Below are 18,855 nucleotides of genomic sequence, written 5' to 3' on the forward strand. Positions count from 1 at the left end.
GATAAAACAAGATCCAGTGGCTGAAAGTTGAAGCTAGATAAATTCATCTTAGAAATAAGGTGCATATTTTCAACAGTGAGGGTAATTAACCATTGGAAGAATTTTCTGAAAGGCTGGGGTAAATTTTTTTCCATTTCTGAACATTTTAAAAACAAGATTGGGTGTTTTCTAAAAAGATATGCTCCAGCTCAAACAGGAGTTAATTCAGGGAAGTCCCATGACCTGTGTTATGCAGGAAAGTCAGACTGGTCCCTTCTGGCCTGATAATCTATGGATTTATTTAGTGGAGTGGAGTACCATTTACTTTAGGAAAGGGGTAGGGTGGGTTGGTTGGTTTGTATGGGAGGAGAGGTGTCCACAAGAAAAATCACTACTTAAAAAGAAGTCCACACTAGGGCAAAGTTTGAAAGCCACTGATGTACTTACACATTTTTCATCTGGATAGAAATTGAGTGTTTGGACTGTGTGACTTGAAAGACTGAGATTCAGCTTAGGGCAATACCTCCTAATGTTTTTTCATCTAACTGTATTTATTTCCTCAATAAGATTTCACCATAAATGATATTATTCAGAGAAGAAAACAATTTGTGTGAGAATGGAAAAGCAGCTGGGAATTGCTGATGTGAGTTTATCTGAAGTTTGACTAGAAATGCTCCATTAGGCTCTCTGCTGTGGCTATGGTCTTGTTTACAACTAAGCAATTTGGCTTCCAGGGGGAATTCTCATTGCTTGTACATAAATTATGGGTCAAATCCTCAACTGATATACGTTGAGGTAGCGCCATTGAACTCAGTAGAGCTATACCAATTTACACCAGCTCAGGATCTGGGTCTGCTTTTATATCTTCCTATGCACTTACTAAATGGAGCTTCCAGTTCTTTAGAAATGCACCTCTTACGACAATGTCTACTCAGAGTTCATTCAGCTTTAACAATTCTCCCATTGTTTGTGTTCCTTTGCAGCTTCCTTTGGTCTCTACTTCCCTAGGAAAGATTATTCGGAGACTGTCTACATTGATCAGCCAGCGGGTACGCCGCTACTGCACATCCGTGCCTTGAGGGATTCACATGGGGAGGTGGCCCACTTTCAGCTGTGCCAGCATCTCTTTATCTATCGTGTTGGAGCCTATGAAAATCATTGGTTTCAAATAAAAGAAAAAACCGGGCTTCTCTACCTCAATAAGAGTCTGGATAGAGGAGACTTCGATATCCTGTGTAAGTCTGAGAGGAGTAGTTGCAGTTGCGATAATGTCTAGAGTTGAAGCTAAGGACTTACATCTAATGGGATTTATCCAGCAGCATAGGAATAGCAAACCAATACTTAGGGATCAGACTGGAAGAACTGTTTACTTACATTAAATGAATTTTGGGATCGAAAAGAACCCTCAAATAGACACAATGGTATTAAAGCCATGTGGCAAAATGAACACTAAGGCCAAGAAGAAATTGGATTAGTTGTCAAATGGTGGAGTTTCATCGGGGAAGTTTCACCAGTTTAACTAAATCAACATAATGAACCTAGATTGGACCCCAAAAGAAGACACACTTAAACCATTTTTAATCCTTGCAAGTTTATCCTTATTTAGTAATTTACCAACATGTTATACCCATATATGTGTTGGTTAAAATTTTATTTCTGCATCAGTTCAGATAGACTGACTTTAGTTAAATTGGTGCAACTTTTCTAATATAAGCAAAACCTTTAATTGCAAAGACCCAGATACCTGGAGCACTTTTTGTATGGGGTAGTAAATGATCCTCTGATGAAGGGGTTAAGTGATGCCTATTTATATTACTTGGGATTGAAGTGAGGTTTTTTTGTAAGAACCATGTACCATTGAACCATAGAAACAAATTGTTTCCATTCTCCTCCTGCTTTTAATAGACAGAACCTATATCTTGGTGGTTTTGATCCCTGAGGAAATTAGGTAGCATTAGATGAGGGAGGAGAAAGTGGTGTAAGAAATTGAATGTCATAGCACTGCTGAAAAGGCCTTTACTTCTGGATCAGTTTCAAAGATTGGTAGGGTTCCACTATGGGGTAGTCTGAAGAAATAGGAGAACTTGTAAGAGCCGTATTGTCCACATTAGCCTGTAATTTTGGGTGGCTTGGTCCAACTTCAAACATGTAGAGCCTTATTTTAGAGGTGCTAAACATCAGGTATTGTCACTAAACTACTTGGTTCACTGTAGAATAATGGCTGATGGAAGGAAATTATTAAGAGGAATGTTTGCTTGTTTCTTTGTCAACTGTTTCTTTGTTTCTGTTCTTGCAGTTGGAAAAAATTGGATGTCATTACCAAAGGTGACATTTCATGTCTACCTTTCACCCCAGCCCTTCCAAGGGAAGGAATGTGAGACCCCCACGTCTGCCCTGGTGCATCTCTCCATCATCAACGCCACTGTACCAACTTGCAATGCTCTGATGTCAAGGGAGCTTTGTTTCTCAGAAATGGATCTCTCCTTTCACATCAAGGAGAATAAACCACCTGGCACATTTCATCAGCTTCAGTTACCCCCAATACATCACCTTTGCCAGAATGTCAGCATTTCCTACAAATTACTAGCAGGTAAAACTGGAGGTAAACCATTCAGTCGCCAGTCATATTCATGAGATTTTTAATAGAGCAGAACTCTCCTCTGGTGGTTATTCTACTCTGCTTCCACACAAGCCTTTCTGGGTTTCAGAGTGGTAGCTGTGTTAGTCTGTATCAGCAAAAAGAATGAGGAAGACTTGTGGCACCTTAGAGACTAACAAATTTATTTGAGCATAAGCTTTCTTGGGCTAAAACCCACTTCATCGGATGCATGCAGTGGAAGATACAGTAGGAAAATATATATACACAGAGAATGTGAAAAAATGGGTGTTGCCATACCAACTGTAACGAGCGTAATTAATTAAGGTGAGCTATTAGGTGAACTATGATCAGCAGAAGAAAAAAAACTTTTGTAGTGATAATCAGGATGGTCCATTTCCAACTGTTGACAAGGTGTGAGTAACAGTAGGGGGAAAAATAGCATGGGAAAACAGTTTTACTTTGTGTAAAAAGCAACAGAGGGTCCTGTGGCACCTTTAAGACTAACAGAAGTATTGGGAGCATAAGCTTTCATGGGTAAGAACCTCACTTCTTCAGATGCAAGTGAGGTTCTTACCCACAAAAGCTTATGCTCCCAATACTTCTGTTAGTCTTAAAGGTGCCACAGGACCCTCTGTTGCTTTTTACAGATTCAGACTAACACGGCTACCCCTTTGATACTTTACTTTGTGTAATCCACTCCAAGTCTTTATTCAAGCCTAATTTAATGATGTCTAGTTTGCAAATTAATTCCAATTCTGCAATTTCTTGTTGAAGTCTGTTTTTGAAGTTTTTTTGTTGGAGTATTGCGACTTTGAGATCTGTAATTGAGTGACCAGCGAGGTTGAAGTGTTCTCCGACTGGTTTTTGAATGTTATAATTCTTGACATCTGATTTGTGTCCATCTATTCTTCCACTGCATGCATAGGATGAAGTGGATTTTAGCCCACGAAAGCTTATGCTCAAATAAATTTATTAGTCTCTAAGGTGCCACAACTACTCCTCATTCTTGTTACAAGTCCTTTAGATTTCCTCATGTGTCCCTGATATAGCTCCTCCACCTTCCTTCATATCTCTTCTTAGACTGATTTTCATAATACAGAGTAAAATTCTTCCTTCTGTTACACTGATGCAACCCAAATGGATTCATTGGGATATCACCAGTATGTCAAAGAGGAGAACAATCAAACACCACTAATAGGAAAGGATTATCCCAGTTTATGCTGTGTATGTGTTGTTTCAGTTGAAGGGCTGCCTTTTCACTACAATGAGAACACCACAGGCGTGAGTGTTGTGCAGCGTTTGGATCGGGAAGAAAGAGAGAGGTATGAGCTGATCGCCAAGTGTACAGTGAGAGAGGGCTCCAAGGAGATGCAGGTCGAGGTGCCTTTCCTGGTCAATGTGTTAGATGAAGATGACTCTGCCCCCTTCCTTCCCAATGGAACTAGCACGACGGATGCTGTTGTGGAGTTCAACAGAAAAGAGGTAGAGTTCTCTTCTGCTTGGACTCTGAGATGTTCAGTGGAAACACTGTGGGTTAGGCATGCCTACATGGAAACGTCAGGCCTTGTATGTTAGCTCCCAGCATCATATGCACTAATTTACTATACAGTCCAGAGAACTCTGACTGAATAATAAGAATAATAATATGAAGAATGTGATGACCACCTCCCTTGAGTGGCTAATTATCTGAGTGGTCATTTGACAGATTTCACTGGGTGTGTGTATCCATCTATATATTACATACAAAAAGCTATGTTAAAATATAATTTAGGTGGGAAAGTCAATCACTGAGAAGTTAAGAAATGCAAGATTTATATCTGTATATGCTACCATGATTCTTCCCATGATTCTTCTTTGTGCAAGTACACTGACTGAGGCCTGGGTTCTGTGGAAAACAATAGCATGTGTCATTAAAGATTGTACCATAATGCATGCACACAAGGAGGCACCAAGTCAAAGGCCTGCTACAAACAAAGGAGAGGTGAGAGCTTCTCAAATAAAAGGTTTCAGGAATCTTTTCTTATGGAAGGTCTTAGATCATCTAAATATGGGGGTTGCTACCAGCTCCTCATATAATGTATATTTGTGAATATCAATTGATATATTTTTTTTTTAATTCATAATAGGATTTAAACAGGCACCTATCTGCTGCCTTGTGCATCTTTGGTGTTACTTAAAGAAACAAATACAAAAAGAACAAAACCAGCAGCAACTTCCTGGAAAACTCCACCTCAAACGCTAACCAACTTTCCCCACCAACACTCCCATCCTACATAAACAGTTGTCCCTATTAGACCTCACCCTTACTCAGATATCTAGGCAAAATGATGGTTCTTGCAGTGTTCACTGAAGGTCAACAATGCCAGAGTATTTAGGGCCAAGGGTAGGAACTTGTTCTGTAGTTGAAGGTTGCTCATTGACAACCCTTTAATCACTGTAGCATGTAGGAGGGGTGGCATGGAGAGGGTGCAGGTGATAGAGTCCAGCTTGAAAGTAGGCACAGCCCATTTCTCGTATGGCTTCATAGGTGAAAACCAAGATACGTATGTATAAAACTAGTAGAATAGTGTTCAGCTGGGGCTTTCTCTGGGAGAAGAAACACTCACAAAAGCTTTAATAGATGGTTGTTATGTTGAGCCATTCCGATGTGCATTCAGCATAAGCTATGTATAAAATTCCAGCAAGTACTCAGTCACTTCCCTCCAGGGATTTCTGTCTAATAATATTTCTTTAATAGCTATATTTGTTTCCCTTGGAAGTAAACTTGATTTTGCATATCTGTTCTGGAAAGAGAGCATACAATTTTGGATGTTTGCTGCCACCTACAGGCTTGACATATCAGTGCCACACACCGATGGGCATAACTAGTAGAGCTGCTTGAAAAATGGACTTCCCATGGAAAATTCTGAGACTCTCAAATTTTGTTTCTTCTCAAATCAGGATGAAAAGTAGAAATCTCAGTATTTTTCATGCAATGAAATAATCAGAAAATGTTTGTTTTGACTTTAATATGACGTATAATATAGTTGAAACAAACCTTGACAAAATTGATGTATTCTCATGAAACATTTTGATTTAATTAATTCAGCATTTTCCAGCAGAAAAATCTTGTGTTGGAAAACTTCCAAAATACCCCTGATAATTAGTATATTCAAACTTAAAGGAGAAAGGATTTGTATGGGAATCTCAATGGCCAATGGAATAATAACTGTACAAAATGAGTTTGAGGCCTACTGCAAGATAATCAGAAATCCAATGTAGAGTCAATAAAGAGCAATCTTGAGCACAAGACTGGAGCCTAGAACATCTGATTTCTGATCATGCTTCTGTTACTAACTCTCTGTGGAGCCTTAGTTATGTCATGCAGCCTCTATTTCTTCTTCCCTGACTTTTAAATGGGGATTTGTTGCTCACCTGCAACAAGAACAGGGCCGGCTCCAGGCACCAGCCTGGCAAGCAGGTGTGTGGGGCGGCCGCTCGGGAGAGGGATGGCATGTCCAGCTATTCGGCGGCAATTCGGTGGACGGTCCCTCACTCCCGCTAGGAGCGAAGGACCTCCCGCCGAATTGCCGCTGCAGATCGCGATTGCGGCTTTTTTTTTTTTTTTGGGCTGCTTGGGGCGGCCAAAACCCTGGAGCCAGTCCTGAACAAGAATATTGAGGATTATTTTTTATTTTGATGATTGAAAGCAAGGTATGATCCTGTTACTTCTGCCTTCAAACATCCAGTATTACATTTGAGTACAGCCACTTAATTAGTTTCTCCCAGGGGCTAAGGGAGAAAAATCTCTATGCTATCCCAGCCATTCTTTGTAAATTGGGGATTAACAATTTTAAAAAATCCCACAACACATAACAGAGAGTAAACTGGTCCCAGGGAGTGGAGACTGTGCACTATACGGACCACAGTCTCTTGTGTGTTCCAGACCTTCTTGCCATTCACACAGGTGAGAATTCAAGTCACCCTAAACTCTATGAGGTTGGGGCTGGTGCAGAGCGAACCAGAGAATGAGGATCAATAGCTGGTTCCCTGAGGACCCCCTCTGCTCCTCTTCACCTTGCTGACCTGAGCAGATATTGGCAGTCCCATATTTTTTACTTGGTTTGTCATTCTCACGTTTATTCAGTGATATACCCTAGTTGCAAAATTCCCCCAAAGATCATCCTAGCTACAAAGTCTCTGTGGTCATTAAGACCACTAGTTGGGGATTGCTTGAATCAGATATGCAGTCCTTACATAGGTCTCAAAACTGACTGTTGCTACAGTAATTTTGCAACTCACTGACTTATGAAATGCTGTTACAGTGCTCATCTATCTCCAAATAGGTGGTAAGCAGTAGTACCATCAATCTTTGCCCTTTCTGTTAAAGACCTACAAAGACTTTGAATGGAAGTTGATTTGTACAGAATGTCAGAGAGCTTTATATGGACAGGACTTTGGTCTCCAGATTGTATCACTTATTCAGACAGTAAACCAGAAAACAAATTGGGGGGAAAAATAGCGTGGCAATCATTGATTTTTCTCCATATTGTCTATGATTTTCTTCTAGGGAACTGTCCTAGCCACACTGACTGTGTGTGATGCAGACACCACACCTATTTTCCCCATTGAAAGCAGCAGAAAGAAGTACACAGGCACCATCAGTACAACTGATCCATGGATTAGCGAAACATTTCGGGTGGATCACATCTTCCATGAGATCTATTTCAGCCCCAATGGCAGCCAAGTGAGGGGAACACTGCATGAATACAGTAAGGTCTCTTCCGTCTAACAAAGAGTGAAATTGCTTTGCTTATAATTGACCAATATTGTATTTGACTTTTCTATGTATCTGAAAAATACCAGGCAGATGGAAAATGAGACAGAAAATCCCAGTGACAGAACAGATATGTGGGATTGAAAGAGGGGACTGTGATACTACATTCTTTCCTATATAACACAGTGACTGTAGAGGAATATGACAGTTGCATTATGTGTTGACTAGCCAAGAGAGTTCTAATTGTATTGCATTTAAGAAAGTAATTCTAAGCTCATGACTACAGCTGGATGGCAAACAGTTTTCCTCTACCACACAAATTTTTGAGATTTTTAAGATTTTCCAGTTTCATATTGGGGAGAAACTGAGACATTTTGAAAAAAATTCGTGAAAAAACAGAGAGAGGCCCATCCACTCACTCCAAAATAGCGAATAGCCAGATGGGGAGGGCACTCACTTGGGTCCCCCAGTATACATCTACCCAGCCAAAAAAAAAAGGCAAAACCCACAACAGAGTGGGTCAGCTGACTCAAGCTCACATTGCTGGGCTGAAAATAGCAGTGTAGATGTTCGGGCAATCCAGCAAGGTTGGAGGGTCTCAGAGCCCAGGCTCCAGCCTCAGCCTGGAAGTCTACACTGTTATTTTTAGCTCTTCAGCTCAAGCCCGTTGACCTGGGCTCTGAGAGTCATTGCTGCTGGTCTCTTTTTTTTTTTTTGCTGCATAGACATATTGCCACATTCAACGTGACAGCCCTAACCATCAGGCAGCGGTGGCTCCAGGCAGGTACGCCGAATCCATGGGACTGGGGACCTCCCGCAGGCATGCCGCCAAAGGCAGCCTGCCTGCCATGCTTCGGGTGGCAAAAAAGCTAGAGCCGCCCCTGCCACTAGGCTATTCTGCGATGCGCGTCTCTCATATTGACCAGAAGATACGTGAAACGTTCCTGTGAAAAAAATTGATTTTGATGAATCCACATTTTCCTACGAAGCACCATTTAGTCAAAACATTCAGCTCTAGTTGTGACATATCTTTAGGCACTTTTTGTTGTGTGGAATGGGAGAATATCTATATTTTTAGTTTTAATTCAACCTCTCCCTTTACCTAGTATCATGCCATGAGCCCGTGCTTGAAGAATAGATTTGATATTTATAGTTTAGGATTTTGTGCTGCCTAAAAATGCATCGACATATGTGAAAAGCCAATCTTCTCTTTTGCAGAACTGATGCTGAATAAAAATATTTCAGTCACAGAGAACCGTTCCTTCCAGTTGGATGTTTTGGTGAATGACACAGAGTTTCATGGCCCTGAAAGATCTGTGATGCTCCATTTCAATGTCTCTATTCTTCCCGTCAGCATTCAGTTCCCTAATGTGACTTACCAGTTCACGGTGAACAGAAACGCTGAACGTTTTGCACATGTAAGGACTGTCTTAATTGCTTTTGATTTTGGCATTGTTGAAGATAAACTTTGTAAAAGTGAGACGGCTTGGAGGGAAATGTGTACATAAAATAAATAACCTCCAGGATTTCAGAAAGGTCCACAAATACCAGATGACATTGCAAATCTGTTCCGACCCTGAGGCAATGTTACCTAGAAGTTAGAACCCTGGACTGGGATTCAGGAAACCTAGGTTGTCATATTGATTCTGCTACTGGCCTGCAAGTCACTTCACTTTCTTTGCCTCATTTCCCCCCATGTGTAAAGTGGAGATAAGGAGATCTTACTGGTGTGTATATTACAGAGCCTCATTTTGCTAGGTGCTGTACAAACACATAGTAAGGGATAGTCCCTGCCCCGAAGAGTTTATGAACTAAATAACAAAACATTGTGACCCTCTGGATCACTGTCACAATTGTATGTGATTACTGCTTTGCCAACATCCAGTCTGCATGGCTTTAGAAACTAGCACCAGGTAATTTGGAAGCAGAGTATTCTGATATGATCATCAAATCTGAGTCTTTGAAATGAAACATGGTACTTCTGAAAGTGAGCAGTGTCTTAAAAAATACTTCCGAGCTTGGCTTCATCCTCACGGCATCTGTTCCTCCCAAAGTTTGCAGCAGATAGTGTCAGCATTCCCACTTCTTTCCACAGAAGCAAAAAGGTGGATTCTACCCATCAGGTGGACATTGCCACCCCTCCTAGGTGGGCTTCTCCTGGTCTGCCTAGCTCTGATAGGACAGAAATTCCAGCTGACCGGCCAAACGCTTGTCCTTGGCAAATGGCCCTAGCACTTGGGGTCAGGGAGGCTTGAGAAGTCAGAGATGTGAGGATGTGTTTTTCGATATACACGTAGCTCCAACCAAAGCCTTGTCAGACATTAAATAGAAGTGAGCTATTGTAATGCGTAAAATAAATATGATCTTGTCACAGTTACTAGGTGAACTGCACCTCTGATGTCTCCTAGTCTTGTGGAGGTCACCCACTTCCAGCCTCTAGCCATCACTTGGCTCAGGGTGAAATCCCCTGATTCTCCGATACACTGGGCTGCAGTCCCCTGGTACTAATCACGATTACCTAGCAGGGCTGACTTAGGCTCATACCCTGCAGTTGTCTTCCCTCCAGGGCAATGACAATAGTAACCAGTGACCAAACAGCTCCTTAAAGCAAAGAACTATTTATTTAGAACAAAAGCATTTAAGAGCAAACAGATCTTAAATCAACTAAACACACCACTCCAGCTTATCAGGTGTTTAACCAGTTAAACAGCTTCCACATGGGCATTCTAGGAGCACTGTTCTGTATAGACTCTCTTCCACAGAGCCACTCTCTTTCTCAGCCTGTCAGAGCTCACTAATGCTCGCTGGACAGCTCTAGCAACTCACTCCCCTTTTAAACTGTTTATAGCCCTTTGAGCTGGCAACTCCTAGCAGAGGCAAAGCAAGATTTACAACAGGAGAGAAGGTGTTTGAAGCTAGCAAACAGACCCTTTGTATTTCTTGATTATGCCTACGTTTTTAATTGGGAAGCCACCATTCCCAGAGTCCCCTATTAAGCTAGATCAGTGCATTCATGCAGGAAAGTCACATACAGTGTTCATAAAATTGTTACATGTCAGTATTCGTGACATTATTATAGATTATGACGTAGCAACTCCGCTTCTGTTAAAGGCCCTATATTAACATAAATAGAGCAAACAAATAGTTCCTCAGGTTGTTCACTGGACAAAGCCTTTTGGACCCTAATTAAAGTGAATTGTAGGAAAGAATGACAATGGAGAAGGATAAAAAAAAATCAAGTGGAGAAGATACTCACTCCTACTGCCTACTGCAATATGTTAATGGATTTTCCCTAGATAATGGCTAGTCAGTAATTAATGTGCTTCCTAATTTAACCCTCATTTCGGTTTAATCATCATCATCGCCATTAATAATGCCTTCTAGTAACATTTCCAACAGATTGACATTAATCAGTGGTAAATTACAGTGAAATTCCTGTGGAACATGCATGTTAATACTAAACTAGCTCATTATAATGAATGTTGTGGAAAGATGAAATGTTTCCATAGTCTAAAACCTTGTAACAAATAGAGACATAAGAAGTCCTGTGTAGTTGTAACACAGAGCAGTGTTGATACTAACCTGTTCTCCCCCTCCCCCATTGTGAAGTAAACTTAATAATCAGATGCCTTACTTACCTTTAAGCCTCTGGTTAGTCAAGGAAAAGAATAAAAGAGGAAAGCGAGATATATTATGGTCTAGATAATGCTAAGTCCTGCCATGAGTGCAGGGGACTGGACTAGATGACCTCTCAAGGTCCCTTCCAGTGCTATGATTCTAAGATTATCTGGCTTTACATTTAATTTTGATACAAATTTTATGCTCATGGAATGTGCTGCTGGATTGGCAGCTTTTGAGACTGCAGAACAGGCGCCCGACAGATAATAGTAATGATGACTTCCCAGTCAATGGGCATCAGGCAGAGTCTGCAGTTACCATCCCTAACAAGTAGAGGTTTACTTCAGTCATTGGGCTCTTTACAAAGAGTTCCAACCAGGGTCCAGACTGTGGTGGTTGTCTTTATTTGTGGCGATTGTTCCTTTTTGTTTGGTGCTTGAGATTTTCCTGTCTAGTCTTTCAGACTCTGATCTGTGAGAAACTTGCATGCAAATGCTGTTGCCCTTTTGGTGCTTTTTGTAAAGAAGCACAATCCTTTTAGTGTTACGTTGGCTTTTGTAGTGCCAGATTGTGAACCTCTTACTCTCAGTGGTGTGCATTTACTCTCACTAGCAGCTCCGTTGAAAGCAATGGGGCTATTCGGGGGAGTAACTGCTTAGTCATCTGAATGAGGTGTTCTCAATCTGGCCCTTAATAGCTAGAGATGAACCTGAGCCACATGTATCTGAATATTGATCCAAGCGACTCCTAAATCCAGCAACATTATTTTCTGTGGCTCTAGCTTGGGCTTATCTCCATTAAAAATCACTGTTCCCAAGCATAACAAATCAGAACAGAAAGGCAATGTGTGGAAGCCGCAGACTTTTCATTGTGTTGGGACCACTGAACATTCTGCATTTTAAATGGAATTCCCCCTTCTAATCTCAGCAGCTTCGTTTCCTGACATGTAAGTGTCTCGTTTCACTGGATGGCAGTAGTAAGAGGGAAATGTTTTGAGATAAAGAGCTTTGTGTCTGTGGAAGCTGTGTCTGTCTGTGCTTGCTGAATTCTAATTCCCAAAGAGATTCTGTTTTGAGGTTTAATGGGGGTGGGTGGGGAGGAAGGGGGATCAAAGCCAGAATGGGAATGACTTTCTCAGTCAGTGAGGTATTATCCTCTCACTTCTGAGAGGTGGATTTGAAGGTTCAGTGTGGTCTGAAATCAGCCCAACTTGATGCTAGCAGCTTAGTTCCTAGAGAATGGCACTCTATGCCATTGAAACATTATGCATAATTAACTATAATTAGCCTGAGCAGTGAGGAAAAGTACAGAGCCAAATGAATATGGAGGCTGAAACAGCTTTCACTCTAAGGAAAACATGAGTGTATTAGTTAACCTTCCAGCCATTTGTCCATTTTAGCATCTAAATGAATGGAGAAAAGGAGCGTGGCCTGACAGAACCTGTGCACGGCATTTAGCTCTTCAGAGGACTTAGAGCTCAGACCAATGATGAAAAATATAGGCTGAGATTTTCAAAGGCAGTTGAGTACCCACTGCCACTGAAATTCAATGGAAGGGGGCACCATAATTCATTACCAAAACCTGCCTAAGATTATCTGTCTTGTACCCCTCTAAATTAATTTCTCCCTTCCCATCATTTCTGAAAACCAAGATATTTGTGTCTTAATTGATGGCCTCTCTTTTAATACCATCCGGCTCCTTGCCTGAATCCTGCCCTGATACTGGGTCACGTTACTGCTGATTACTGAAGTATTTTCTGAGTAGGTAGCAGCATTCCCCTTAAGTCAGAAGTGCTGTCTATTTTTCTGCCTGAGTCCAGTGAGGCTGCACTGCAGTATGTTTAAGGTCACCAATGTTTCCATTAGACTAATTTTTATAGTGGTGTAATTCTGGGGCAGTAACACCCGGGAAAGAACCATGCAGATTGAAACAGCTTCTTTTTTTTTGACAAAGTACCTCGGGAGCCCCTCGATTGCTTCCCCTCTTTATGGTACAGAGGAGAGCAAAGCTGCTGTGGGGCTGCACTGAAGGAAATCTGGCTGTGAAGGACGCTTCTCCATACCCTAATGATCTGCGCAGCCTTTCCCATCCCCTTCACAGAAAATCTCTATGGCTGACAGGCTGTGTGGAGAAGGTGAGAATGGCTTGATGGGAGAGGAACAGATAGGGAACACCCAGTGTCCCCTACTACACAGGCTAGAGTCCATATAATAACTGTGGTTAATGCTGCTTGGAGCGGCTTTAATTTTCCCCTGCTGCATTCTAGAACCACTGTGGTAGGGATTGAAGAGCTATGTCAGTGGCAGTACAACATGACATCTGCTGTGCTGTCATTGCTAAGAGACTTGGTTCTAGAAGGGGACAGGAGGGACCTAAAGCTACCTTGTGTCCATCCAGGGATTTGAGAGCAATCTCAGCCTTAACTCTTTTTACCTCCACCCCCTGCTTGTTTACTTGCCAGTTCCATGGCATAGAGGAGAGAAGGCAGTCAACATCATAAGCAGCCCTAGCTTTTGGAATGTTTTATTCCTCTCTGTGCATTCTTCTGCCAAAAAGAAACACATGGCCCTAAGTGATCAGCCAGTGACATGAATGGAAATAAAGAAATGTAAAAGCAGTTAAGTGGAACCTTCCTATAATAAGATACACTCTTAGAACTGCTGGAGCTTTCTCATTAATCTGAATCCAAGAATGACGTTTCACTTCAGGAAATGGATTTACTTAGATTTATTTTTAAAAAAAAATGCTAGAAGCAGCATTTATCTGTGTGTGCTAGGCACACCTGGCATAACTTTAAGTGTTTTAAATTTAAGATGACCCACCACAAATCTCCCTCCACCTTTACCATTACAGTTCTCCCCATAAACAAAGCAAATGCTGCATTGGTCCTGATTCAAATCTCATTAAAATCAATGGAAAAACTTAGATGGGTTTTGGATCAGGTACCATCTGAATTAGACAGGATATAAGGATTTACATTCCTGTGCTGCTTAGAGAAATAGTTTCAGAATGTAGAGTGGTCTAGTGTATATACTACTCCAGGCAGAAACTCCAACAGCAATAATAATCCTCTCCCTGTTTTCATTTTAAATGACAATGCTTAACTGCCACCAGCAAATTGAAAAAGATGAGGTCCTTCTTTCTTTAGAGACTTTCGGATGATTCTGTTGGCCAGTAACTTCTGACCATAATATTGTACCACTCATATTTAAGCAGTGAATAATTGGAACATTAGAATAGTGCTTGTGTAATTGCTTTCCATTAACTTTCTGTCTTCCTTCATTAAGAATGTCATCTCTTCAGTTTTTGGACTAATTACTGCATTGTCTTTGTTGCACAAAAATATTTTACTCTGTCTAATTTGAAGTTTCAATCTCTTGAGAATGGAGTTTGAGGTTATATAACTTTCAGAAACTTTTGAGTTTTCTTAGAATAAAAAAAAAGAGTTAGTTGTCGCCTACCAATGACTATATTGTCCTGAGGTCAGATAACTTAATTCCGTTATAATCTTTCTTCTGAATGGTAGAAAATGTGGCCTTTTAGCTCTTCCTTCCTATTATTAACTAATATTTTATTTATTTGATTTATAGTTGTTCCTAGAGACTTCTCCTCTGAGATCAGGGTTCCTTTGTTCTAAAGCATCCTTACAAACACTTACAGCCCCTGAGACAAAAAGCTTGCAATCTAAATAGGCAGACAAAAGGTGGGAGGGGAAACAGAGCAGTGAAGTGACATGACTCTAGTCATGAAGCAAGTTAGTGGCAGAGTTGGGAATAAATTATGTTCTTATGTCTTTTGATTCCCATTCCAATACCCTGTCCAGTGGACCACTCAGCCCTGTTTGAAAGGGTCTCCATTTTGTGCGCACTAAACCTAATTACACAGTTGCCTCATGCCGGTGTAGGGTTTTCACATGTACCTATTTGCCTAGATATACAGCAGGGACACTTTTCAAGTCTGGCTTTGAAATAGAAACTTCATAATATCTCCTGGGAGCTCTGATTGCAAACATTCGTTTATTTGGCTCCTTTCTAAAAGCCCAATAGAAAAGGAATAAAAAATTGCTTTTTGGCCACACTGCAATTTTTTAAACCAAAACTAAGTCATCTGGAAAATATAATAATAATTATGCTGATTCTGCTTCATTTTGTGTGTGTGTGTGAGAGAGCTATACTTTCAGTTCTTAAGTCATCCATAAAGTCATTGCAGTTTAGTAGAGTGATTAAAAAAAAAGTCTTCATGAAGTTTCCATTAGGGCTGGACAATAAAGAGAGGAGAAAGGGGAAATTTGTGATATTTTCAAAAACAGTTTTGTTTAGGGGTTTTATTAGTTTATTTCCAAGTTAGGAAAATAAAAATGTCAGAATTTTGGAACCTGAAGTATTTCTACCAGCTCTATAGCTTGTGCCAAAAAAAAAAAAAAAGGGGGGGGGGGAAGGGGGGGACTTCACAAAATGTTTCAAATTTCAAGATTAGCAAAATTTCAATCAATTCTAGTTTCCACATCATGTTTCTAACACAGACAGGGCCCGATTCTCCTCTCACTTGCTCTGAGGTGTGCCCATTGACTTCATCAGCAAAACCGAGAGCAGGATCTGGTCCAGAAACTCTAGCACACGAGTATGCTTCTGTTCATCTGTAGAAATAACATACCTATTTTGAATTGAATAACTTGGTTTTGTTGGTTCTCAGAAAAGAAATATATATTGGGATCTGAGGCTGCCATAGTTTTCCAGTCAAAAGTCCTGTTGTTGTCTATGGGAATTGTGTGTAGATGAAATGTATGACGTTTATGGCTCTACATGTGAATAGACACTATGATAGCATCATTATAACTAGTATCCCAGTGTTTTCTAGTGAATTCCTTGTAGAGGATCTTTGAAAGAAACATATTTTGGCTGCATGGAACTGGATAGGATGAAGAATGATGGTCCGGTGGATGGGCAGTGGGCTTGGATTTGGGAGACTTGGGTTCAAATCCCTGCTCTGCCACAGACATTCTGTGTGACCTTGGGCAGGTCAGTTAGTTTCACGTCTGTAAGGCTGGGATAATGCTACTTCCCTACCTCACAGGGGTGCTTTGAGGCTCTCAGATACTATTGTAATGGGGGCCATGTAAGAATAGTAGACAGAGAGATGCTGACTGTTGCATGTACTTAACTAGTTTTAATCACTGAGAAAGCTTTGTAGGGAGCACAAAGTATCATTAATGATACCACTTTGTTATTGTTGTTCGTGATCTCTTTGTTGTTGTTTGAGCCTAGATAGGTAAAATCTGCATCGAAAACTGCATGAAGTTCTGTGGAGTAAACATCACCTACAGGTTGCTGTCTCCCAATGCCAGCTGCTATGCTGTAGGGATACTGCAGGGCCGAGAGGACAAGTATGGAAGCCTCTATGTGAATGACTCCTCTGTGCTACTCAGACCTGAATGCAAAGAAATTCAATACACCATTGTAGCCTCAGACAAGCAGAGTAAGAAGCATGCCAAAACCCAGCTCACTATTACGCTGGAAGGAACAAGTAAGTACTTGAGGTGGAGGGGGGAGAAAGGTTGTGAAATGTCGATATAAACACTGTATTAGGAATTATGGATACTCACTGATATTACTCTTTAAAGTCTGTGACCAAATAAAGGAAGAAACAGGTTTTCTTCCAGACAGGAGGGAAGGCGGCTATCTCCCTGTCTCTAATGTCAATTAAGCATTGTGGAACCAAAACAATGGAAGCCCTATTAACACAATCAACAGGAGGATGGGAAGGCAAAGGATGAGAAGAACAGCAGGAGGTCGTCCTGACTTTGGGGACAAAACAATGAGTTTTAGGAAGCAAAAAGTTATTTTGACATCCATCACTTGGGGGTGGAGGAACGCAAAGGGAACAGCACCCTCTGATTCTGTGAGTGGTGGATCCTCCAGCCTGAGGGGCTGGGGATGCTGATAGCTTGTTGTAAGTGAGGAAGCCACTTAGGCAAAAGGCTGTAGCTTTCTTAAATTAAGTTTTAGTCACTAAAAGCATGTGCTTTGTGTTTTATTTGTTACCAGACTTGTCTCTGTTTCTCTTGCTTAGAATCACAAAAATCTATTTTTTTTGTTAATAAACTTATGCTTACTTTTCCTATAAGCTAGCTCTGTGCTGTTATACTACAGTAAAGGTGTGCTCCCTCAGTTGATCCAACAGGCTGGTGTGTGTTCTGTCTCTTTGGAGACAGCAGATTTGGTAATTTCTGGGAGTCAGAGGGACTCTGCAAAGGGAGACAACTCTGGGGAATTCGAGAATGGGGGTTCACTCATTGTTACCGGCAAGGCAAGGTTTAGACTGGCAGAGTACAGGAGTTTACTGCTGTGGCAGGGAGCTGTCACACAGCTTAAGCTCCAGCAAAGCTCTCTCTTGCTGAGGCAGACAGGTTAACACAGTGGCTTACAGTTCTGGACTCCCCGAGGAGAGTGTCACGACTTGTTATAGCTGGGTTTGTCTCTTTCAGTGTTAATTTTTAGGCAAGTCCCTTGTTAGGGCAGTTCATACACTGGTAAAATTAACAACAGAAATGAGCCTGAGCCACTGAGTTCAGATCAGATCCCAAAGTTTGGGTGTTTGGATTAATGGCTTTGGTTCAGACTCCTCTCTAATTAGCATTTCTAGAGGATATGTGAAGATAGATATTGTGTTAGGTATAAAAGGAGTTTCATCAAATGCAATTCCTTATATTCAGGGGTGAAAGTAACTTAAAGGACTTACTAGTACGCCAAGAGTCCTGAGCAGGGGTGTTGCCTCAACCGGAAGAGGCATGGCCTCAACCAGAAGAGGCGGGGCCTTTCAAGGTTTAAAGGCCCTGGGGCTCCGGCTGTGGCTTGGAGCCCCAGGGCCTTTAAATCACCCCAGAGCTACCAGCTGCAGAGGCCTCTGGGAGCTCAGGGGCGAATTAAAGGGCCCAGGCTCTGGCTGCTGTGGAGCTCCAGGCCCTTTAAATCACCGTGGGAGCCTGGCTGCTGGAGCTCTGGTGGCGCTTTAAAGGGCCTGGGGCTCCCTGCAGCGCCTGGAGCCCCGGTCCCTTTAAATCACTGCTGCGGAAGCCGGTCCGGTCCGGCACGGCATACTGGCCTGTACCGGTTTACTTTCACCTCTGCTTATATTATAAACCATGATTAACTTTGTAAGAATCTATTTATTGTGTGTGTTCTATACAGTGTATTTCATATACATGTATCCCTCTTCAGTTTTGTCATTCAAAGCACTTCCTTGTCAGACACACTTTTCTCCTTGTTCCTCCTCTAAATACTCATGCTGAACATGAGTTATAAAGATTTCGGCTTGTGCATAGAGTTGAACATGTGCTCTGACAAAGGGCAGTAAATTAGCCATTTAGCAGCCTTGTAATATTCAGTGTAGTGCATATGTGGCAATAGACATTGCAGTCCTTCACTCTCCTGGACTGAAGTTTAAAACAACAAAATGTTTGAAAATGCACACTGGAGGCACTGAAGTTATGTTAGATCAGAGGTGGGCAAACTATGGCCCTTGAGCTCCTGCTGGGAAGTGGAGTCTGAGGCTTTCCCCACTCTGGCGCTCCAGTGGCACATCCCTCCTCTGGCGCCTATGCGTAGGGGCAGCCAGGAGGCTCTGCACACTGCCCCTGCAGCTTCCATTGGCCGGGAACAGCAGCCAATGGGAGCTGCAGGCGCGGTGCCTGCAGACAGGGCAGCGGGCAGATCCGCCTGGCTTTGCCTCCGCATAGGAGCCGGAGCGGGGACATGCCTCTGTTTCTGGGAGCTGCTGGAGGTAAACACTGCCTGGAGCCTGCCTCCCTGAGCCCCTCCCATACTCCAACCCCCTGCCCCAGCCCTGATCCCCCTCCCGCCCACTGAACTCCTCGGTCCCAGCCCGGAACACTCTCTCCTGCACC

The 18,855-nt window shown here is 41.9% G+C and overlaps 1 protein-coding gene across 7 annotated transcripts in view; it reads left to right on the forward strand.

The window, feature by feature from the left end:
- RET (ret proto-oncogene) overlaps positions 1-18,855 on the forward strand; it is a 142,515-nt gene that overhangs the window by 87,138 nt on the left and 36,522 nt on the right. For all 7 annotated transcript variants that reach the window (XM_065551746.1, XM_065551745.1, XM_065551747.1 and 4 more), the window contains 6 exons: positions 963-1,214; positions 2,276-2,569; positions 3,819-4,060; positions 7,128-7,329; positions 8,553-8,752; positions 16,217-16,475. In XM_065551746.1, coding sequence (XP_065407818.1) covers positions 2,290-2,569; positions 3,819-4,060; positions 7,128-7,329; positions 8,553-8,752; positions 16,217-16,475 — 1,183 coding nt within the window. In that variant the 5' untranslated portion in view covers positions 963-1,214; positions 2,276-2,289. The remainder of the gene's footprint in view (positions 1-962; positions 1,215-2,275; positions 2,570-3,818; positions 4,061-7,127; positions 7,330-8,552; positions 8,753-16,216; positions 16,476-18,855) is intronic.

Source organism: Chrysemys picta, chromosome 7 (genome assembly GCF_011386835.1).
Source record: "Chrysemys picta bellii isolate R12L10 chromosome 7, ASM1138683v2, whole genome shotgun sequence".
NCBI classification, from domain to species: Eukaryota; Metazoa; Chordata; order Testudines; family Emydidae; genus Chrysemys; species Chrysemys picta.